Source organism: Arctopsyche grandis, chromosome 3 (genome assembly GCF_051622035.1).
Source record: "Arctopsyche grandis isolate Sample6627 chromosome 3, ASM5162203v2, whole genome shotgun sequence".
Classification (NCBI taxonomy): Eukaryota; Metazoa; Arthropoda; class Insecta; order Trichoptera; family Hydropsychidae; genus Arctopsyche; species Arctopsyche grandis.
In genome coordinates this window covers 19,598,373-19,623,675 of record NC_135357.1, presented here as the reverse complement: position 1 = coordinate 19,623,675, position 25,303 = coordinate 19,598,373, and the positions used below count along the sequence as shown (strand labels likewise).

The 25,303-nt window shown below is 31.9% G+C and overlaps 3 protein-coding genes across 4 annotated transcripts in view; 1 reads left to right on the top strand and 2 right to left on the bottom strand.

The window, feature by feature from the left end:
- LOC143909923 (serine/threonine-protein kinase 32A) overlaps positions 1-25,303 on the bottom strand; it is a 111,979-nt gene that overhangs the window by 52,952 nt on the left and 33,724 nt on the right. For both annotated transcript variants that reach the window (XM_077428196.1, XM_077428197.1), the window contains exons 2-3: positions 7,538-7,853; positions 7,390-7,445 (exon numbers count right to left, since the gene is read on the bottom strand). In XM_077428196.1, coding sequence (XP_077284322.1) covers positions 7,390-7,445; positions 7,538-7,589 — 108 coding nt within the window. In that variant the 5' untranslated portion in view covers positions 7,590-7,853. The remainder of the gene's footprint in view (positions 1-7,389; positions 7,446-7,537; positions 7,854-25,303) is intronic.
- Positions 1,201-6,898, top strand: LOC143909939 (uncharacterized). The gene is made up of 4 exons (XM_077428257.1): positions 1,201-1,276; positions 1,361-1,522; positions 6,382-6,546; positions 6,694-6,898. The coding sequence occupies exons 1-4, from the start codon at positions 1,205-1,207 to the stop codon at positions 6,886-6,888; spliced, it is 594 nt and encodes a 197-aa protein (XP_077284383.1). The 5' UTR covers positions 1,201-1,204; the 3' UTR covers positions 6,889-6,898.
- LOC143909147 (uncharacterized) lies at positions 8,649-16,045 on the bottom strand. The gene is made up of 3 exons (XM_077427048.1): positions 16,019-16,045; positions 12,064-12,239; positions 8,649-11,985 (listed from the first exon to the last, which is right to left on the bottom strand). Exons 1-3 carry the CDS (start codon positions 16,043-16,045, stop codon positions 11,475-11,477), a joined length of 714 nt encoding a protein of 237 aa, XP_077283174.1. The 3' UTR covers positions 8,649-11,474.

Below are 25,303 nucleotides of genomic sequence, written 5' to 3'. Positions count from 1 at the left end.
TTTTGCCTTCGGGCGTTCTTCGGTGTATCTGAAAGCTTTCTTACTAATCTTGGCCACTTTTATCGAAACTTTCAAAAGAAAGAGTACCCGTATCCGTTTTTAAGCTCTCTTCAAATCAAGTGGATTACGAAATCGATTCGGTCGTATCGTATAGGAAAATCAAATTGGAATTCTTTGAATTCCAGTAATTTAATATTAAATATTGTGCATACACACGTCAATTTTAGAAAACATGTATGTACATACATATGTACATATGTATGTACACATGTGTAAAATAATTAAAACTTAAAATGTACACAACAAACCAAGCTTGTTGCACTTTAAAACATTTTTAATTTATAAATTAGTTTTGAAATTTAAATTGACATCATTTATTTTTACAGTACATACATATATAGCCAGCAGCATGGCTCGGTGGTTGGGTTTTTGCCTAGCACCGAGAGGCGCCAGGTTCAATCCCGTGAGTTGGCCTCGATTGAAAAGAATTTATTCTGAGTATATCTATAACGGTGCTGGTCAGACTTGGATATTTGTGACTCCAGGTCGATCGTTTCCTATCAGAGTTTGCCAATTTTTCATTGTTGAAACGGTTCCTGATTAAATTTGCTAAAAACCTTCTTACCTACTAGATCACCACTATATGATTATACACACTATGACTAATGTACAATAAAAAATTATGTTCAAAATAGAGTTTTCAGTAATACGACGAGAAGTAGTACGTCTCGTTCGTTAATTAACATACTATAATAGTTTGTTATACTGAACACAAAATAATGATTAGACATAAATTTACGTATTCTCAATCATTTGTCCCATCGTCAATGACTTTATGCTTATATGTGTATTAATATAATAGCGAACTAGCTCTAAATGAGATATATAATTTGCTATTATTAAAAAATAAATAAAAGTAATTATTTAATCATTGCCATGTCTCTTTCAACTGTGATAATGGTGTTTTTGTCGATAATAAGCAAACTCATTTTGAATTACTAAAGCGATGTAAATTCATATAATTGCTGTCGGGAAATTCTAAAAGAATAATGGTCATACGATTGCTATTGTGCTAATCATTTTATTCACATTTTCACTAACATAACACACACGAAAGGTCACGCAGAAATAATAGGACGCTGAAAACAGAATAAAAACGATAATTACTACCATTCGGTTAGTGCGGTTCATCATGGAAGGGCGAATGAGATCCACTGTCTTGGTATGTGCCGTTATTTTCATAACGATCATATATAGCGGAGATGCCAAGAAGAAAGTACATATTTTTTTCACTAGACCGCATAAGTTTTTGTGGATTCGCTTCATTGAATGGGGTTGATTTATTTCTGTTTATTTGCAGCCGAAGCCTGTACTTAATTATAATTCGGGAGTTAAAGTGTGCGACGATGCCAACAGTCGCGCCATGATGGAAACTAGCGATCTGAGAGCCGTTCGAGTAAACGAAACCTTAGCCAAGTTGGAAGGAAAATTCGAATTGAAAAAGACGATGCAAGATTGGAAGGTATTATAATATGTATATACATTATGCAATATATATAAAAGATCCGGACCTCTCATCTAGTGTATAAGTTCATTTTGCATAATTAATTACCAACTCACAAACCAGCGGCATCCCACCGGATTTTGCAAGTACATACATACATAAATTTGAATGTATTTAGGTATAAATATCTATAATAATATATATATATATATATATACATATATACACATATCGTCGTATATAATAATTGTCTAATGCGTGTGTGCGTGCGTGTGTACGAAGTACTCGCTGTTAACACCATGCTCCGTGTCCCTTTCTACCCATGGAATCGTATATCGTGGAAAGAGACGCGGCATAATGTGGACTTTGCGCATGAATTCTTCTTTCAAATTTATAATATTTCAAATTTAATTAATTTTATTGAAAAAAAAATCATATTTTTAATTTATTCTTCTGTTTATGTCGGCCGATGAAATGGCGGCTTCCGTTGCGTTATTTTACCGAGCTTCCGTTGCGATAATCCAAATTGCGATATTTTACCGAGTGCACTAGTCATATCATTAAAACCGGTCTCCGTGACGGGTCGGAATGCGAAATGCCGGAAAACGCAAATATCGGAAGGCAAAGATAGAAAATCGAAAGATCTTAAGTCGAAAGATCAAAAAAAAAAATGGTGCATGGTAAACGGTACATACTCACTTAATTTGCGCGAGCAGGATACAACAGGAACAAGAGGAACAGGCTTTTCCTCCCGTATTCTACGCGCGCACATTAATACGGGAGGAAAACCCTGTTCCTCTTGTTCCTGTTGTATCCTGCTCGCGAAAATTAAGTGAGTATGTACCGTTTACCATGCACCGTTTTTTTTTTTGATCTTTCGGCTTAAGATCTTTCGATTTTCGATCTTTGCCTTCCGATATTTGCGTTTTCCAGCATTTCACATTCCGGCCTGTGAGGTAGACCCCATTAAAACACTGCCAACAAAATGTACAAATATAATACGAACATAATAAATGATCACGAAAAAACTTCTATATATACTGTTTGCTACCAATACTTCTTCTAGGAAAATAGTCTCGGAGCATTTAGCGATTTATAGAAAATTAATTAAATAGATAATTTTTTCCATTGCTGTTTTATATTGTATATACAAATGTATATGTAGGTAGGTAGGTAGTTTTTACTTATAATACACCCGATTAAATTTTCATCGGGTCTACCACCATATTACAGGTCTGTTACCGAGAGTTGGCGCGATCTCATATTCACGCATATGCGCGCGAAAGAGACAGAGCGTCTTTTTACAAACCTCTTTTATATTTCACTTCGCTAATTATTATTGAATAGAGTGTGACAGCATGCTTTTCACCTATTTACAGACACTACACACGCGCATTTGTTTGCGCTAATTCTCGGTAACAGACCTACATACATACATATGTATAATAGAAATTGCTTACGTTACGCCATATAAAAAATACACAACGCTAATTTGATTTAAACAATTAAATATAAACTAATTATATTTAAAAGGTATTTGAAAACAATGATCGAACACAGGACCAACACATTTCATTTTTTTTTTTAATAACTTAATATGCCACAAAACATGCGATGATAATTCATCGGGCACAACACTAGTCTATAACAAATAAGTATAAATTTTAATTTATACGAATAAAACTCAAGCCGTCAACTGCACTTAAACAGCAGAAAAAAATATATTCTTAAGCACATTCTATATGGACACATTCATATGTTCCGTAATGTGTATGTGACTTATACGAAAACAGCGGTAACCTACACGATCAATTCATATTAAACAGTTCTACATACATGTCATCGAAACGTATCAAGCAGAATCGGTTTTCTTGAAGACTCATATTCATGCATGACATTCTCATTTTTACTAAATTAGCATTGATTGCATAGCGAGTATTGAAAAGCGTATTTTGCATTTTTTTACCCCATCGGGCCAGTCTTGTTAGATTATTGCCAACCAATTAAGACAGACTTTCATATTTTAAGATTATAAGTTTGTCTTATCGCAGAAGAGTTTCTGATTTATTGCTCTTACATAAAAATAGTAAATGGTGCTATTGATACATCTGTCTTGGCAGATATTAGTTTTAATGTCAATACTCGATCCACTAAATGTGCAAAATTTTAATAATAACACTTAATTTTATGGTACAATTCCCCGAATGTGACGTCTTGACGAATGCCCTCATTTGTTCTTTAATTCAATCAGTATTTTACATATATTTACTATGTTTTTGTAATTTTTTTGTGCTAATTATATTACCATGCAGTGTTGACTTTAATATGAATTTAAATATTATTTTTTAATATTTATATATATTTTTTCACTTTATTTCTCTTTTATTATATTTTTATTCCGTACTAATTTTATGCCCGTTGTAATTTCAACAGGTGCTTTCGGATTGATACATGATTTAAAATAAAGTTACAATATGAATAGTAATAATTAATTGGAATCAGAACTGAAACAGAAATCGGGAATCGGTTATGCCAATTAAATTATGCAATAAAAAATAATAATAAAATTATAAAACCCGAAGTCAACATTGAATTCGAAATTTGAATCAGAATCGGATAATATGAAAAGTATGTATTTTTACATAAGCAAAAATTTATTTTTAATTTACAAAACCTAATACCTACAATTATGTATAAACAAAACCCGGTCTCACCTCGCAACCTTGAATATTATAAATTACATATACATATATTAAATTTAGAAGGCTTTCTTTGTCAGCCATCGTGGTCTAATGGTCTCCAGCGTAGTCGAGTGGACGAATCGGCCCAGGTTCGATCCACGGTACGAGATATATCGAAATAATTTTATTTTTCAAATATCGTTGAAATATAAATTAATTTCAATTAAAAATATATATTTAATTGTTTAATATTAAAACAAAAAAAATGGCTCAAAACCTTCCTAAATAAAATTATTATAATTACGTATTTTTATATGGCGAGAACGAAAAATTTCAATTAATGTTTTAAAAAAAAGGACTTTGAATATCGACGATGGCGTAATTGGTTAGCTCGTCGAACTCAGATATACCTATAACAGGATATTTGTGTTCGAGGGTTCTCGACGAAATAAATTTATATAAAGTTTAGGCTTTTTATACATTCATTATGTTCGACTAGAGTTAGGACACACACACACACACACACACACACACACACACACACACACACACAACACAAACACAACAAACACACACACACACACACACACACACACACACACACACACAACACACACACACACACACAGATACACACAGATTAGCGTCTTTATAATATATAACTAGTTTTGGGCCCGTTGATTTCAAATGGTGGTTTCAAGGATTTGATACACGAATTAAAATAAAGTTTTATGTTATATAACTTATATATATATAAATAAAAAGGTTGTGTTCGATGCGCTATCCTTTTCTTTTTCAAATATAATTAATTTAATATAATAAATAATTTAATAACAAAAAGTTAAAAACCTTGCTAAATAAAATTATATGTACTTACTATACTGAACACATTCGTGAAAATAGTTTTAGTCAAGAGGGTAAAGTAAATATTTGGTCGTGTTATAAGAGAAATCAATTATAAACAAACTTCGGTCATTGATCTCGCAACCTTGAATAATAATATAGGTCGAAAAACCTGGTTACATTATATGTGTCATTTATCGGCTAGCTTTAGGACACAGATTACCGTCTTTATATATATAATAATGTGTGCCATGATATAATATTTAAAAAATGACGCGGCGTCATAGTGGCAAGTGTACTCGTACTAACGAAAGTGTTGCCATGTGCATATGAATATTTTCGGAAATGTCAATATTGTAAGGATATTGACTCGACGATACGACACAAGCAATTTTGCGCCGTATCGTCGCGCTCTGTAATGTATACGAAAGCCGATTTTGCCTTGCGCTCGTCAAAAAAAGTATGAACCTGCCAAGAACGGGCGGTGCTGTATAGAATGAGTCTTTTCCGTATGGTGTTGTGCCGAACTGTTGGTGTGCAGTGCTGGATAATATAAACGGACCTTAATACCTACAATATGTATGTAGTTGTAAAATACGAACAATATTTAGTTCAAATTTGGAAATTTGTATATCTAAATGATATCACGAAAATGTATTGTAAATAATGTGAAAAATTAAAAAACGTTTCACGTCTATAAATACATCTAAATTGAAGATTTGTAAATGTTCCTATTGCACTTTTGAGCTGAACTTTTATTTTTAATTTTAATTTTAATGGACGAACCAAATAATTATATTTTGAGAAAATAGTAAATAAGAGAGAAACTTATAAAAGGTCTGCTCAAATGATAAACAAAGCAGTTATGTGTAGTGAAATTCGTAGGTATAAAGAGAGACGACATGCGTTTCCTTTTTGAGGTGTAAAGTATTAGATATATCGATTTTTTTATATCCGGCAGACATCCACACTATATATGTATGTAAGTATGTATGTATGTACATATTATATATACATATGTACGTATAAAATATTTAAGTACACACGAAACCTTTTTTAAGCACAAAGTTTCGTCACGAGTCAGTGATGGCACACCTTTTACGCTTTGATAGCGCTTCCGCTCGATTTGGCCCTTTTCATGGTGTCTCGGTCGTGATTTACACTCGTAAAATTCGCCCTTTTGAATTTGCGCCTCTACCGCGCAGGAAGTTGTGCACAATTGCGATTTCCGCCCTTATTCGTCAGCTTGACGTTTAAATAAGATACAAGAAAATTTACAAGACACGCATACGATATTCTATTTGTCTATCTATCTATGTGTCTATTTTTAAGAACAGCTGAATTATGTTTCAGTTGGTTATTTTGTTGGAGAAAAAGACTCCTCTAGGTTCTAGAGAAGTCGTGATGACTCATGAAGTACCAAATCTCTGCACGGAAATTCAGAATAAAGACGGGGACTCGATATATTCGGTATATTTGCGTGCTATAAATTTTCCTGCTGAATGTCCAATTAAGCCGGTAAGCTCTGATATTTTTGAAAACACATATGTACATGTATGTATATGTAAATACAAAATTATAAACTTATAAATACAAAATTATGAAACAATGATTATATTACATATAAAAGCTTAATTATGTATATCTTGTGTTTCATTGTTTCAGGACACGTATGAAATAACAAACATGATAGCGAATACAAATGATCTCTCATTGACGTCTATGATGGAAGGCGAATACACTTTGACTTTTACATTTTACGAAATCAATCTCAATAAAGACGACAAATTCTTTTCATCAAATAAAGATACAAAATTGGGGTGTCTATCTTTCACTTGTCTTGTCGAACCGGGTGAATAACTTCTTTCAAATATGCAATTAATAAATGTATCAAAAAGTTCTTGTTTCTTTCAAAAAAGTTTCTAAATATACAGAAAAATAAAACACAAATCCATAAGCTCCAGAATGTAAAATATGAATATCACAATAATGAAAATGCTTAAAAGTAGAATGGAGAGCCTTTTTTTTACATTAAATACGTATTTGTATGATTTTTTTCTATACAATATGAGCATTCAAACATTCCATTTTCATTTTATACACATTTTCGTAAGTAGCTTCTATATCTGGACATATAGGTATATGCAAGTATATGCAATACAAACGAGTATATTTCAGAGACGTTTTCTTAAGGATTCAGAGATCTATTATCGCTGTCCCTCGAGAACTGTTTGTAGTCGAAATTAGCCTCTGATCCCGCTGGATGATTTTTACTTTGTCGAGAAATATTCATTTTGTGCAACGTAAATTGAAACATTTATTTGTTTCTATAATTCTAATATAATATATAAAAATACGAACCTTGCCGAAGCTTCCCTTTCCAATGGCTCGTAATATGTGGAAATGGTCAAAATTCACTGCAATAAATGAAAAATCCCATTTTACTTTACAATTAAATTTTATTCCAAAAACAAATAAATAAGCTTTTTATGGGGTACAATCGACTTACCGTCTTTGTCGTCAAATTGGAAATGTTCTCGTCCAGATTGATTTGCTCCCATTTTTTCGATTAGAGTAAAATCCTTCTATGTACATTTGTGCTCGATGTACATATCTATATTTATCATTTTTTATTCAAAGCTTTTTATTATTTTTTCGACAGGAAAACGTATGATAAGCAATATAAACAATCTCCATTTTCGAATCGAAAGAAAACGAATGATTGATATTTTATGTTAGCTTTGGGTGCAGAAAAACTTTTACAAACATCATCCTCGAAAGCGGAGAGAGAACTCGAACTCGATTCACAAAAGCAATTACGTGATCTGTAAAGAAAAAAAAACACATTAAAATACATTTACATACATATGCTCAATAGATATTTTTTTAAATTTTCATTTGAATGAAAGAAATTGAGGAAAATATTTAGTTCTATTACGTAAATTCTTGTCTGCTTTTACCGAAAAAAAATAAGTGTCTTATGATTTTCTGATGTGAAAAAGTATAAAATACATTAGAACGGATATTTTAGGGCATTTGATCATTTTTTTTCCTATCAAAGGGGTCGAAAAATTGCAAATGGGTTCCGCATTAAGTCGCCCTGGGGAGTGTTTGAGAAAGTTGTCGCAAAAAAACGAATTACAATGATAAAAAGGTGCGGACCCAAAAGAAAGTCCAAAGACTGGAAAATTTCAGATGTGCTTCGATTTCAGCATGAATGTTTTCAAACGCATTATGACATGAATGTCAACGAACTTGACATAACATAATTGAATGATCATATTACACACATTTTAATATAAACCTTTAATATTGACATATATGAAAGTTTGTATAAGAATGTCCATACATATTTTTATTTTATTTTATTTTATTTTAAAAAATCAATACCACAGAGACTTGACAGGTTGCCCCAAAGCGTCAATGTGATTTTAATACAAATAATAAAAATCATAAAAATTACAAAAAAAACATCATAAAAAAAAATAATAAAAATCATAAATAAAAAAAAAAACATAAGAAAATAATAAAAATCATAAATAAACAAAAACATCATAAAAAAATAATAAAAATCAAGTAAAAAATATGTACACAAAATAAAAACAAAGAAATAAGATTGAAAAATTTATATCGTGCTATTTAGGATGTGTTCCACCAACTCAACATAACTGGCATCGAATAGGTCCAAGTATTGTGCCAGTAAGTTAAGGAGTCGAACAGCTCTCGAGAGGGGGGAGTTCATGAGCACGTTTGATTTAGCCCTAATTGGTAAAAATATATCATGTTTTCTTAAAACTCTACGATTTTCCGGGGCCCAGAATTTTAGTTTCTCCAGGATAGTGGGATTGTGAATCTCTCCTCTAAGTAATTTTACGAAATGTTTCCCAAGAAATAAATCTCTTCTCTTTGCCAGGGAGTTGAAACCCAAAGATCCCAAGACAAAGGCACTAGGGAACAGATATGGATAAAATCCAAATGTTTTCAGATATAAAAATCTAAGGAATTTCCTTTGGACTCGTTCCAACATTAGAGAGTAACGAAGTTGATAGGGAGACCATATAATGGAGCCAAACTCGAGCACACTGCGAACTAATGTACAATATAAGAGACGAATGGCAGTGAGCCCTAGTTCAGACGAATTACGGATTACGAATCCAAGGATTTTTGTTGCCCTATCACAGATATTCTCAATGTGAATGTTGAAACTCCAACTATTTTCGAAGACTATTCCCAGATCAGATATAAATAATTCTCTCTGAAGAAGAGAATCATGAAATTTATACGGATATTTAATAGGAGAACGAGAACGAGAGTAAGAAATGACCCGACACTTTAGGATATTGAAGGGAAGTTTATTAACATTAGCCCATTCATAAATAGAATTCAAATCCTCTTGCAAATAAAGAGCGTCAGGTAAATCAATTATTCTCTTATAGATTTTTAAGTCATCCGCATATAATAAAAATTTAGAATGGTGAATAGAAGATTGAATATCGTTGATAAATATTAGGAATAATAAAGGGCCAAGATTTGATCCTTGGGGAATCCCAGAAGTGGCAACATACTCATAAGAAAAGCAACTCCCAAACTTAACGAATTGACGTCGATCCTGTAAATAAGAAATAAAAAGACCAACAAGATTATAAGTAAATCCAATAAAACTTAATTTACTAACCAAAATTTTATGATCAACTTTATCAAACGCCTTCTCAAAATCAGTATATATTACATCCATTTGATTATTACAATCCAAAGTGCTGGTTATGTCATTAGAGAAACATAACAAGTTGGTAATAGCTGATCTGGCCGGACGAAAGCCATGCTGCTGATCAATGAGCATACTTTGAAAGTGATTAAAAATGTATCTGTGTAATATTACCTCAAACATTTTGGCTGGCGCTGACAAGATAGTTATTGGTCTGTAGTTCCTTACACAAGATTTATCGTCCTTCTTATGAATAGGAGTTACTTTAGAGCATTTCCATAAATTGGGGAATGAAGAGTTCCTTAGAATTAAATTAAAAATGAATTTTAAAGGTTCTAAGAGACTAACCTCACATCCTTTTAGGATGTAATTAGGGATGGAGTCAGGACCGGAAGAATAAATATTTTTTAACTTTAGAAAGCCATATTTCAGATCGGAAGAGTCAAGATGATTAATCGCTAAAGTGGGGAAAGTAAATTCCGAGTCATTGGTAGGTTCCATGGAATCAGTAGGATTATTGAAAACTGATTTAAAAAAGTCGGCAAATCCATTAGCAATGTTTTGATCACCCTCTAACAATCCAGAATCATTGTACATAATGGTCGACTTTACACGATTTACACGTTTAGAATTGATGAAGTTCCAGAATTTCTTAGGGTTTTTAACTATGGAACTTTCACAATCAGCTACATAAACATTATATGCATTATTAATTAATTTCTTAATTTCCGTACGTAAAATACGGAAATTATTTAAGATAAGAGGATTGCTCGATTTCTTCCAGAGTTTATGTGTTTGATATTTACTTTTTAAGAGATTAATAATTTCTTTAGTAAACCAAGGCGGATAAATCCTTTTACTCGTCACTAATCCTTTCAACCGAAAACAATCATTAAAAATAGAATATATAATGTCATAGAAATTAGAGAGGGCCAAATTAACATCTTTGCACTCATAAACTCGCTCCCATTGACAATTACAAAGAATATCATTTAAATATTTGAAATCAACATTTGTAAATAACCATCCATTTAGGACAGAGGTATTAAGACAGTTATTTATTAAACGAAGTGAGGAATAAGTTATAGTTAATTTTAAATGAATATCAAGAGCAGGATGATAGCTGTCTTCAGGAACCAAGGAATCAACTGAATTTGAAATAATAATATTCTGACAATCTAAATTTGTTAATAGAAAATCCAACATGGAATTATTAAAATAGTTTCGAATAGTATTAATTTGTTTTAAGTTGAATAAAGATATAAAAAAATTAAGGTCATCAGGAAAACAGTTAGAAGAATTCAGATTAAAATCTCCAGATATAAAAATGCGACCATTACTAAAATGTGAATAATTAGATATAATTAAATCAAAAAATCGCTTATAAATATTTGGTGGAGATCTTGGTGGAAAATAAATAGTACATATGTATATAAAAAAAGGAATGTTAACAAATCTTAGTTTTAGCCATACACATTCATGAATGTCCTCAAGATGACTAAGTCTTTCAACCGAAATAATATTTGTATTTTTAACTGCTAGAAGAACACCACCACCTCTGGCAGATCTATCATGGCGATATATATTGAAACTGCTGTCAAGTACTTCGGCATCATGTACAGATGAGTTTAGCCATGTTTCAGTAATAGCAAGGACGTCAATAGATCTAGAAGCGGCGTTGTTGTAGAATTCCTTGAGTTTTGTATTTAAACCCCGCACATTTTGATAATAAAGTTTAATGTTACGGGTCACGGTTTTGGGCAATCGGTTTCGAAGAGATTTTTTTGAGAAATAACCATTCTCTTATGCCAGTACCTATAGGCCAAAATTCAGGATTGATAATTATATTAAAAGTTTCAGTATCTACACTAATTTTAAATGACGAGCACATGTCAGTTTTAGCAACCTGAGAAACGTTGATTCTTTTATTTTTAATTTTATTTAATATGAACTGTTTCACAGTATCACAAGTGCAGTTATTTGCCAAATTAAAAACGTGTACATTCTTCAATTTCGGAATAGTGGCCACCTGTAAAGTTTTATCAGGTGCTCCAGATCCACGAGTGTATGGCAGTCTCCCGGAAGAAGTCCCAGCGACCTGACTGAACGAATTTGAAGGATCTACAGTAGAAGCAGAAGCAGGAGCACAAGAGACAGGAACATAATCAGATGTTGAAGCAGAAGCTGATGTAAGTGTAGTTGAAGATGAAGATGGCAGAGGTGAAGCAGTAGAAGATAGCGCTGCGACCTGACTGTAAGATTTCGCAGGTTTTATAGGAGAAGGAGGAGAAGCAGAAACAGAAACAGTAGAAGCAGAAACAGTAGCACACCCAGGAGTAGATGCTGAAGCTAAAGCAGACGCGAGTGAAGTTGAAGCTGAATAAGGCGGAGGTGAAACGGTAGAGGATGCCGCTATAACGTCATACGGGCATCTGACAGGTGTTTGTTTATGTACTGTAGTATTGTTACATTCAGTTGACAGTGTGGAGAGTTCTCGTAATGTTACCTCGCCCGATTGCAGAGTTGTAGGTTCAACAAAAACAGCTGGAGCCAGAGCTGCTGGAAAGGGACGACACATCATCCTCTTTATTTCACCGACATCAGTGTGGATAGTCTGGAGGGACTCCACAGCGATTTTTAGCGAGGCCAGGTTATTAAAAGCGACGCGTGCGATGGATACTATATTTTTAATTTCGTCGCTGATGTATCGCACCCTGTCCTTGGTAAGGACATTGGCACCAGATCCTTTTTTTGAAAGGTCCGCGAGTATTCTCTGGCTTATAGTAACAATATCCTCCATGGTAGAATGCGAACGATTTAACACGTCCAGACACAACGATAGCACACGATATAATAATGTATGTAAGTATCGGAAAATTTATATTATTTATATAAAGACGCTATTCTGTGTGTGTGTGTGTGTTCTAACGCTAGACGAACATAATAATAAATCGATAAAAAGCCTGAACTTTGTATAAATTTATTCGGAATCGAACCCGCGTACCCTCGCGCGAACACCAATATCCTCTTATAGGTCGGTGCGGGGCAAGCGCTCGACAATCACCAGACAGACTGAACGACAGATAAACTGGATGGCAGCTTTAAACGCAATTCTCGTCTTCTCGAATGATAGATTTCACATCAGATGACGAGTAACCTTTCGATGTGAACAGATGCAATTATTAAAATGGTAATTATTAAAATTGAGTTGGATCTTTGTGGCGAGTTTAATAAGGCAAGATTCGATAAGTTCCGAACCTGGGTTCAGAGAGTTAGCGACGAAGCCAACACCAAATTTTCAATAAGCCTATTTTTTTTTTTAATTAATTGAAATTGTTTCCTTCTCGCCAAAGTACGTAATAATAGTTTTATTTACCGAGGTTTTGAACCGTTTTTTTTGTTTTCATATTAAACAATTAAATATATATATATATTTTTTAAATTAATTAAATTTTAACGATATTTGAAAAATTAAATTAAATCGAAGTCGCAGATGGTGGATCGAAATCGGTCCGATCTGTTCGACTGGGCTTTAGACCAGTAGACCATTGCGGCTGATAATAGAAGAGTTTTAAATAGCACATAATTTAATTGCGATATACATATATGTATATGTATGTAATTTATAGTATTCAAGGTTACGAGGTCAATGACCGGGGATTGTTTATACATAATTGTGGGTATTAGGATTTGTAAATTAAACATATGTATATAGCTCATAAATCTTTTTGCTTACGTCACGCGATGTAAAAATACGTACTTTTCACATTATCCAATTTCGACTTCGATGTTGACTTCGGGTTTTATAAATTTATTTTATTTTTTATTTCATAATTTAATTGCCATAACCGATTCCCGATTTCTGTTTCAGTTCCGATTCCGATTAATTATTACTATTCATATTGTAACTTTATTTTAAATCATGTATCAATGTGTTTCCGAAATCACCCGTTTCAACGGGCATAACGCTAGTATATTATTGTATATTTAATAATAAAAAAATATGCATCGGAAGTGTACCTACATATTGCTAAATAACAAAAATAAGTACACATTGGATATATGGATTAGATTACGCATTGTATTTATCGATTGAAAAAAGCTATACTGTACATATTACATAGCACGATAGCATGACAATATTTTCTAATGAGTGATAACCCCTTCGCGAACAAACCTCAAAAAAATATTTTTACGAATGGCAATAAATAAGCTTGAAATCCGTAAAAATCAGATTCAATTTCATAAATCTAAACTTTTACTATAAGGCGCCACAATTTTTTCTTTTCGGGATCTTTTGTTATTGCTTTATGCTATAGTACAAAATTGTCTAGAAAAGTGATAATATGTAAATACATATACGCATTAGTTCGTGGTCAAATCTGATATGAACGTGGATATGTGTTTTTGTGCCTGCCTTGTAAAAGTTCGTATAGTTTTATTTAAAAACTACTACATACATACATATGTATATTTCATATTCAACTAAAAATGCTAAAAATTCCTTGTATTGCATTCTACATGTATTTTAATGACAACAATGAATTGAATTAAATACATGTTTATACATATCACATACACATACATTTGTAGATATAAATAAAACATACCACTGTGTTTTGGTACAAAGAAGAAGGTACCCAAATTGAATAGGATTGCGACGCAAAGTTTTACAATTCAACTTTTGGAATTAATAAAAAAGCAAGATAATATATGAGTACAAGAATAAATATTACATTTTTTTCGGAGGAAAAAAGCTATTCGCGTGAATATGTATTTAATTGGTATACGAAATTTTAAAGGGTAAAATTATGTAATTTTAACAAAAGGGATAATTAATATCTATTACATATGTATGTATTAAATTAATATTAATTTAGCACTATTGATGTGACGAGATTTGACTACTCAGTGTTTGATTGATCAGCCTCGTATATTTACTCGAAAATTTCGCGTCGACAGTTGAACGTGCTAATTGATGGCGCCATTGATCACACTCGCGCTGTATGAATTTTCTTTGTGTGAAAATGGAAAATTATGTTTTGATTGATCTCACAATTAATAACACCTAAATTCAAGCTATATGAATGTAAAAAAGTTTAATTTGGGATATATTATTTATCTTGAAACTTATTTTTATTTAAAAAGTGAATTTTATGCTCATGAATAAATGCATATACATATGTATGTTCATAGATGTATGTATATGTACATACACACATAAGCTTAGATTTATAGAATTTCTATTGCATAGTGCCGAAAGTGCTGTGAAAATAAACTTATTATGTAAATTTAAAAACTAACATAAGTTTGTTTTTTTTGTATATGTATTAAGGATTACAATATAGTTACTACTAAAACCAGTTTTGGTTCAAAATCCTACCTTCGGTACTAACAGAAGTACAAAATATAGACTACCGGCAGTATCAGTAGTATTATAATTTCAATTTAATGTTAATTGAATTATTTTCTATTGAGAAGAAGAAGAAGAGTCAACAATCAACATTAATTTTGACCTGCTATTCAAAGAAGCCGTTAAGTGTATCATCGATTTAAAATCAAAGATAAAGTATGTCGAAAATATCGTATTAAAACCTGAGACTACTTCTGAATACAAATGTATGTACGTATATTGATTTATAACTGAGTGCTAACAATGAAAAGCCTAGTATCTATTTTTACAAGGTTTATCTTAGTTTCACTTTGTACAACGATGAGTGATCCCTTCCTAAAACTCTTCGATTTGCCATTTTGCGAGATTTGGCCCCCGATAGAGATTTCAATTGTTTTTGCTTGGTCGATTGTGAAATATAGTCTTCATAGACATATTTAAAAATTCGAAAATTTTGGAGAAGATGAAAGCTAACTCTTTGCCGAGAGCCCGTAGCTCCGTTTGCTTAACTTTCCGTCCCCCACTCGTTTTGTCAGATTTTAATTATTTAAACGCCTATAACTTTATCGTTTTCACACTATATCTTATAAAATTTGCATTATAGGCTCTCATTATGACTCACATATATATTTTTACTTCACTAATAGATTATTATTACGAATTCGCATCGAGATGGGTAGAACAGCGTTAATCAAAATTAAGGCGGCGCTTACAAACAAGCATCTCAATTAAGGCTTCCAATCCCGGGATCCCGGTGTTTTCTGGTACCATGAATCCCGGTGCTGAAACTAGTCTGAATACCGGGACTACGGTTCTGGCAGAAATTTCTTTAAAAATATTATTTTTACAAAAATAATATGGAAAAAAACATAAAACAACATTATATAATGAACGATGGTGAGATGACCAATGACAGTCATAGTCCATTTGTTTGCCACCCGTTTCTTCCACCCGTTTCGACGCCAGCTTGCCGTTTCCACGAAGTGGTATGAACGGCCTGTATTGTGTCGCAGATACAATACAGGCCACTGATTGTATATTTATTTATTTATTTATTCTAAACAGACCATTGTGGCATAACAGGAATTCCTAAAGCGCCACAATGGTCAAAAAATATAACACAAAAAAAAAAAAAAAAATAACAATTAAACATAAACATAAATACATCCATACATAAACATAAAAAATAGCATTTAATAATAACAGATAAAGTAAAAATATCAAATAAAATATAGCATAAGTATATATGTATATATGTATTGTATCTGCTATTTGAAGCATATTTTAATTGATTCGAACTCAGAATCGACCACTGATCACGTTTTCGTGATCTAGAAAAAATGTGTGTGCCTGTGTTTCTGTGTGAGTGTCTGTATGTTTATTGTGTGTCAGTGTATTTTGGGTATTTTTTAAACACTGTTCTTCCTATCGAACTGGAACTTAGTATTGGTTACTGAAATTTTTATCGATACACCGTAATTTTTTTTCAAATTTTTAAGTTGACCGGAAATGGTACCTCCTCTTATAGGTGTCCATTTTTTCTTTTTAAGTTTTTGAATTAAATTATCTTTCAAACCATTCATCAAATCTAAAATTTAAAAAAATAACTAAAATTTCTTACTTGTAATAGAAATTATTAATATTATACCCCAATATTTTTTCCTAACCGAAAGTAGTACTTTTAATTTAGAGAATCAAGGTTTTTTATGTTTTCTTAAGAAGTCCTTTAATTTATTGAACTAAAATTTTACCAAGTTTTGTATAAAAGTTAGTACACATCCGTTAACCAGAAGTGGCAGTGAAATTTTTTCTTCCACAATTTTTTTCGACCCCTTTAACATGTGTGCTCTTCAAGTAAAAATTCAAGTATAATTGTTGTATCAATGTGATGAAAATAAAAAAAAAACACTAAATAAATAAACCGAAAGCGGGATTTTTTCGTCTTAGAAAAGTCAAAAATGTTGTGACAACGATTCTTTCCACGCCCTGAACATATTTAGCTGAAAATTTATATTTGTATTCTTTTTGTACCTACACAGAGCTGATAAGGTTTTGGTCGGAATTCGTAAGCCGGAAGTAGAACTTTAGTATTGTGTAAGTTTTCCTACATTTGTGTTCAATTTGTATTGAAAATGCTCATATCCGGTATGTATGAACGTGTATGTACATATGTACATATATTCGATTATCGAACTTTGTTTTTATCCTTCTTATATTCCTCAAATAAATACATATATAGTGTCGAGGTTGGTCACATCCGAATTTTTTACATAAAGTAAATGTAATTGGAGTTTTTTTTTATATTAGGTGGATTGTTTCGATGAATAATTACTAGATGGTACAAACTATTTGTAAAAAACGAATCAATGAATCAAAGCGATGTTTTTTACTTTATTTAATTACATTTTCGGATGTGTTTTATTTAATTTATGGATGCGAAACGAAAATTTAAAGAATGTAGCCAAATTCTCGAAATTAGTACGCCAATATGCGAGTGTTTTTTGCGTGAAACATTGAACGTTTTTGAAATATGAAAACATGCAATTGAACTTTTTTTCTTATACATTTGAAATCCCGGTGCTAGCACCGGGATCCCAGGATCGGAAATTCCCAGCACCGCAATCCCGGTGCTGAAGTAACCTTGCGGGATTGGTAGCACTAATCTCAATCTTTGAACGCATTTCAGATTCGCTAATAGCTACGCCTGGTCAGTGTTGCTATATGGATGCGAGACGTGGACTCTGAAGAACAGGATGAATAGCCATATCAAAACTTTTGAGATGTGGGTCTACAGGCGTATGCTGAAGATCCTATGGACCAAAAAAGTTTTGAAATGAAGCTGTACTCAGCATGATAGGGAGAAGCAGGGAACTTGTTTTTGTCATCATGCGAAGAAATATGGAGTACCTCGGACACATGATACGGGATCCAAAATACGAATTTATGGGGAAAATAGAAGATAGGAAATGGATTGGTAGGAAGAAGTTGTCTTGGCTTCGAAGCATGGCGCATGTGGACCGATATGAGCGCCGACGATCTGTTCCAAGCCGCTGAAGACCGATGCGGATATCAATAATATATATTATCTACAAATAATCGACGAGGTGATCGCCAACTTCCGGATGCGGATAAGGCATTAGAAGAAGAAAAATACATTATATAATGTTTATTTGACTTTTATTTGAATACATAAAATATGATATTTAAAGGTAAATTATTTTATTCTATTGCACTAATTTCTTACATATAACATATAATTATAATTGTAACATATAATTACATATAACATATAATTATAATTATATATAACATATAATTATAATTACATATAACATATAATTATAATTATAACATATAACATATAATTACATATAACACCGGTAGATACCAGTACTAACGCTAGTGAGAATTATTTTCCGTTAGTATCGGCAGTGTCAAATGTCGGTATTTTTTTTATTCTCTAATACATATGTACATATGTAGGTATGTACAATCAGTTGTGTATTGAAGTCTATCTCCTAACATTTCAAACAAACTGCTCACCCTAAACAAACCCCTAAGCTTTACCTGAAAACATACACAACGAATCGGCGGTCGTTTCTAGGGGGATATGAATCTTTTCCGACCTCCTCAGGTACGAGTATATTCTCAAGTACGCGTAGACAAAAGAGCTCGACTAAGAATGCACGGACAAAGAAGAAGTGAAAAGAAATCTTTTTAAGCTACCCGTCCGAAAGGAAATTTTTTCGATTTGTAGATTTTTCAATGATTCATATTTGTTGGCGAAAACGAGGGCGTTGAACCCTTACCTATAAAATATTACGATGAAATAAAAAGGAACAAAAGTTGTTCCTTCTTATAAATAGACAGCATTCGTTATTATATTTCGTGTGTGGAGGTTTTCCATCACATGTGCCAATGTACTCGTAACTGTAACAGGTGGTTCTTTTATTGGAATTCAGAAAATATATACGGTGCATGGAAATCATATTTCCAATATATTTTTGGGTCTATCTATTTATATGATAATCCAGTTATCAAAAGATAAAACTTGTTGATCCGATTTTCGTAAACATGTAGGTATTTGAGTAGTTACATACGTATGTAAGATATACTAATAAAAATTGCACTGGACATACATTAAGTATTTATATCCAATGCATTTTTTAATGCAAGAATATATATGTACATATGTACATACATATTCTTGCTTGGTTACCTACATATGTAGAAACTAAGAAGTCAAACTTTTGGTCGTCCGTAAAAGTGTCTGTGTTTCGCAAAATTTAATATTGATATAAGCAGTGTGCTTAATTTTCGATAAATAAAATCGAACGTATTCAATTATGATGTGTTTAAATTTATCTCCGAAAATTGTGACGAAAATTCACTAGGAAAAATGTTTTATTTTTATTTTTATTTATTTAGGTAATGATTAAGCAATTATACCATTTGTTTTTTACTTTATCTATGTACGTACCTAGTATTGCTTTGTTACATTACCTTATCAGCTCTAAGTTGGTACATAAAGAATACAAATATAAATTTTCAGCTGGATACGTTCAGGGGTGTGGACGGAATATTGGCCACAATATTTTTGACCTTTTTAAGAGGAAAAATTTTTTTTCGTGAGAGCAGTGTTTAAGGGGTCGAAAAAAATAGTGGAAGAAAAATCGAACGAAAGTAAACTGCGACTTTCGGTTAACGGAAAAAAAGGTACAGCACTTAGCGGTTTTTTTGAGATATAGTAATGGACGAAGAACAGGTCATAAACCAATAAAATATTATTGTCAGTAGTTTCAATGACCTACACAAGTTCAAGTATAAAAGTATAGAAAACATTATTATCGCAAAACTTTGTACTTGACTAGAACAAAAAAGTAGTCGTAAACTCAAATGCTTTATGGCAAAATGCATTGGAATTTCCGGAATATAATTGATTTTTCTTTGAAGGAATTGGAAGTCCTTTAAATTTTGAGGCCACATATCTACTTTTTATTATGGTTTTAAAATATTTGTGATATGCCGTTTCTAGTTCCAAAATTTGCAACAGTTTGACAAGCTTTTGGATTTTTAAGCTACAATAGATGCGTAAAAATAACTTTGAAAGATTGAAATATTCAACGTTGAGCGCACCTCAAAGTGAATGATTCCACAATTATAGTTTTTCTGCGAGGTAACACATTATTTTTTTTTAAATACATTCTTGATAGTAGCTTATTTAAATTATTTTATTATTTGTGCGTATTGAGGATCTGCCATTTTACGGCTGTGATATACATATAATACAAATTTTACTATTTGTAATATTTGTAATAATAACATATAATAATGATCTTATGAAAGTTGATAATGTTTATAACTCAATTTAATTTATAAAAAACTATTTTTTTGCATAATCTAATATATAATTTCGAAAGAGACTTTGTAAGTATTATATGTAAGAAAATATGTAATGTTCGTTGGAACTTCGTAAACAAAACAAAGATGACAATTCAATTGGTTGAATACTATATTTTTTTGATTCAAATAAATTTAATAAAAAAATAAATGAAAATGTTTACCATTAGATTCGCCATGTTTAAGCTGTTTATATTACAAATACTGAACGAAGCCGGGTAAAACAACTAGTATAATATATATTTACATTTTTTTTTCGATATAAAATTTTTTTAAATTTTCAATCCTTTGTCTTCTCGCTTGCTTTTCAATTCGCTTGTGAGAAGTAAGCTAGAGTATAATGCGATTGTGTGGAATCCGCATGAAGCAAATTACTCTCTGATGATTGAGAAAGTGCAAAAAGCATTTCTTCGTTTCCTATATAGGAAAGAATATGGGTATTACCCATATCTCTACCCCACTCCTTTCCTTTTGGGCATGCTTGGGTATAATTCCCTTGAACTTCGGAGAAACTTCTCATTAATTCGTTTCGCTCTCCTGCTCTTACGTGGTAATACGTCATGCCCGTTGTTGCTGGAGCAGTTGGGGCTTTATGTCCCTAATCACTATGTGCGTGGTAGACATCATCATTTGCTGGCTGTACCTCCTGCCCGCACAGTCCTTTTTCGAATGGCTCCTATTCCAAGAGCTATCCGACTTCTTAATGAAATCGTTGCTGCCGAGACTGAATGTGATATTTTCCACCTTAGTGAGCGTAAATTGTCGGAAATTACTCTAACCCATTTATCTGGTAGTCTGCGCTCATCATTGTTTTCATGATTGATTGTGATTTATGAGTGAAATTTTGATTAACTCTCTTCCATTTGGGCCTTACAGGGATGTTTTGTATTTGTAGTTGTTTCTTACATATTTATTGAAACTGGCTGTAGGTGCAAGGCATTCCTTATGCTATATTTTATTTGATATTTTTACTTTATCTGTTATTATTAAATGCTATTTTTTATGTATGTATGGATGTATTTATGTTTATGTTTAATTGTTATTTTGTTTTTTTTCTTTTTTGTGTTATATTTTTTGACCATTGTGGCGCTTTAGGAATTCCTGTTATGCCACAATGGTCTGTTTAAAATAAATAAATAAATAAATAAATAAACTAAAAAAAATCTTAATTTTCCTAAAGCCGGCCAACAGGGTTTTTATTTGTAAAAAAATCGAAAACCGGCTTTTCCTTTCGGGCGGTTTTTTGGAACCCCTAAATTCGTACTATAATATATACATCATATTATAATATAAGAAGTACTCATCACTTAAGCCAACATTTTTCACAAAAATTCAATATCGCAGATTCCTTTAAGGAATTTGCGATATTGCTATTTTTAAAGAGGAATAATAAAAATTTTCAAAGGACTTGGAGCTATAGTATATTAGTAGGAATAAAACACCAATTCTCAAAAACACAGTACTGTTCCAGCGTATTCACAATTTGAAAATGGCTACACACTACTGTGCAAAGTCGGGGGAGATATGTACATATCTTGAAGAGAAATATGTTGTAACTTTTGTAACCCTTAACGAGGTCGTTGTTGTACGGTTCTAGGTTGTATGTTGCCTTTTTGTTAAATCACAGCGAGTTTGTCTCAGTCTTGCGCTATGACAACGTGACACAAATGCAATATTTCACACTTGTCTACTACATACATATGTTCATGCAAACGAATATATGTATGCTGTAATCTCGAATAAACCATTTGTTTAAATTTAAATAATAGTCTGCTGAAATACTTGGGATTTTAATAATGTGAAAATAAAACTCTAATTATAGATTTAGTGGACATGGGTACATTTATCGATTGTGTCAAGTATACTAGAACAAAATTCCTCTCAGCAAACCTCTCAATATTCAAGGTTTCCTTTATTTGTCATTTATTCAAAAGGGTACGGATTGACCCTTAAATTTTCCTTTTTGTATTTGCGGTGGCCGATAAATTATTTCTTGAATTCAGAATATATCGGAACATCTCAAAACGCCGGCACTGTACTATTCTTCTTTTATTCATGCACATATGTATGTATATACAATGTATGTATGTATGTATGTATATGCATACGAAAATATTCAGTTAATAATTAGAACTGATAGATGTAGTCGCAATCGTTTTCATAAAAATTCAATTTAATACACCAAATTCAGAGTAATCACTCAAGTTGATTTGTTCGGATGACTCATTTGTATTGTGCGAAGTGATAAATTGTATTATCGAGGATCGAATTTACCTGATGTTGATTTAAGCTATTTACACGAAGTTTCTCATTGTCGTCGCTGTTAATAATCAGCGTCTGAACATAATTGAATGAGAAGCAGACAAAGCGAACAAAAATATGAGGCTTTCTTGTGCCGGATGCGACAGGAAAATTCGCTCTTCCGGAAGAGAAGTTCTAATGTATTCCAATTATAATGTTTATTCCCGCTCGCGAACAATATGAAGATACCAGGTGGGGTGCGAAAATTTGTTTTTCCTCCAACTTTTGCACAAATCGACGAAAACTTTTTTGCCTCCGATCCATTTGCATAAAAGTGAGAAATAAACAAATCGAACGAAACGAAATTTATAGCCGACTATATTACACTACATACATGTATTACATTTTTCAATCAAAATAGTGTAACTAATTTCTCGGAATTCATGCAAATAAGACTGTAAAATTTTGTAAAATATATACATATGTACGTTATCTGGAACAATTTATTGAATTCATTTTATTTGTTTGTAACTTTAGCATAAGAAAGATATTATAGTTCGTTATTCTACGTTATAGAGAAGAAAGCTTTCACCCGAAATCCTTTTACCACAAAAGGAAATCATATTAGACTTGATGCTTTCACAATCTTAGCAGTGTACATTACATACTCAACTGGAATGAAATTTTACGAAGTGAAGACCTATTATTTTGACTCTCACTAAGAGTATGTGTAGTTTGACTGTATAAGAACCTAAGTATATTTAATATGTAGACATTTAATATGTAGAAGTTGCTTCAAAATAATGTTTTTGATCTTGAAACTTTCATTAGATATTTTAATTAAATTTTCCAGGAATATGTGTATATATTTATTGCAGATGGGAAAGTAAAGAGCCGTTTAATTAGATAGATACCGATCACGGTAGTAAACGGACATAAAAATAATTAAATTCAAATGACTTTTTTTTTTAACGCGAATCGTAAATCGTTTTATTAGGTGACAGAACGAAAGAAGTGTTACATTGGCAATTTTTTGCGAAGAGCTAATTAAAATTGAGCATTTTTGTAATTAGCAACTTTTTCAAAAGCTCGTGAACAAGACAAGACAGTGTTCCCATAAAACCCATTTCAGTACAAAGACAAAGATGAATACTTTTTAATTAAATTTGCACTTTTCTCGGAAAAATTTCTATGTAAATTATTCACAATGCTTTTTTCCATGTTTCTTATTATATCTCAAAGTCGTACCATTTCCGCTCGAAATTTTAATTTCTCTTATTCGACAATCTTAAAACATGTTTGTCGATCTACATAAATTGAGGTGTGCCTCTTGGGAAATTTGTTTTTGACTTTTTGAGCAATTGTCATGAACGTCCAGTACGAATTCACATATCGTAAAATAGACTTGCTTCCAAAAATTCAAAAATAAAAACAAATATACATTATCACGAGTACGCTATGTATTTCACTATAACAAACAAGTTCAAAAGTTTAAATTTGCTTTGAATCCCAACATATGTACATATATATGAAACAGTGACATGCCGTTATTCGACTACACTCTACAAAGAGCGGCGAAAGCCTTTATCATTTCTTTTTCATATAACTTACGAACGAAATAAATTTTAATTTTAATTTTAAATAAGAGTTTATTAATTTTTATGTAATGTGTGAAAAACTGGGTCGGGTTACGGCATTGAAAGTCGAAAGATCGAAAAAGCAAATATCGGAAGCAAAGATCAAAAATCGAAAGATCTTAAGTCGAAAGATCGAAAAGAATGTATGCATGGTAAACGGTACTATGTATATATAATATATATCAGCGGTGAAATTTCACCATGCGGTGAAAATCTCTCTCTTTTTGTCGTACAGCTTTACTACATGTGCGCGGGCAGGTTACGGGAGGAAAAGCCTGTTTCTCTTGTTCCTCTTGTATCCTGCGCAAATTAAGTAAGGCTGTACGACAGGGGGAGAGAAAGTTTTACCGCATGCCACTGATATATATGTTTATATATATATATATATATATATATATATATATATATATATATATATATATATATATATATATATACTACTAGCTCTTCATATGTATGCTTGGTAAACGAACATTTTCGATTTTTCGACTTTCGATGCGGTGATGGTCGCCGTTTTGATTGATATCAACACAAGATTGGTAAGATCTTGATAGAAAATTCCTTCTAACAGGCATTGCTATTTGTTCTGGCAAATTTAAGTCAGATTGTTGTACTATCCATTAGTAATAATATAATACTTACCATTTTGTTATTAAATATTGGCTGAAAACTGATTTATATACATACCGAAATTAATTAAACTGCCCATTTAATTTGTTGCCTCATAAACATTGTTAGTTGTCATGGGAAATTTTCAACGCTGTTAAATTCAATTGTATAAAAACGCATTGATTCATCGTTTTTTTTTTGATAATATAACAAGCTGCCACATATTATAGAAGTAAAACTTCAGCAGGAAAGAAACGGGTTTATCAGACATTTCTCCAAGTGGGTGATGTG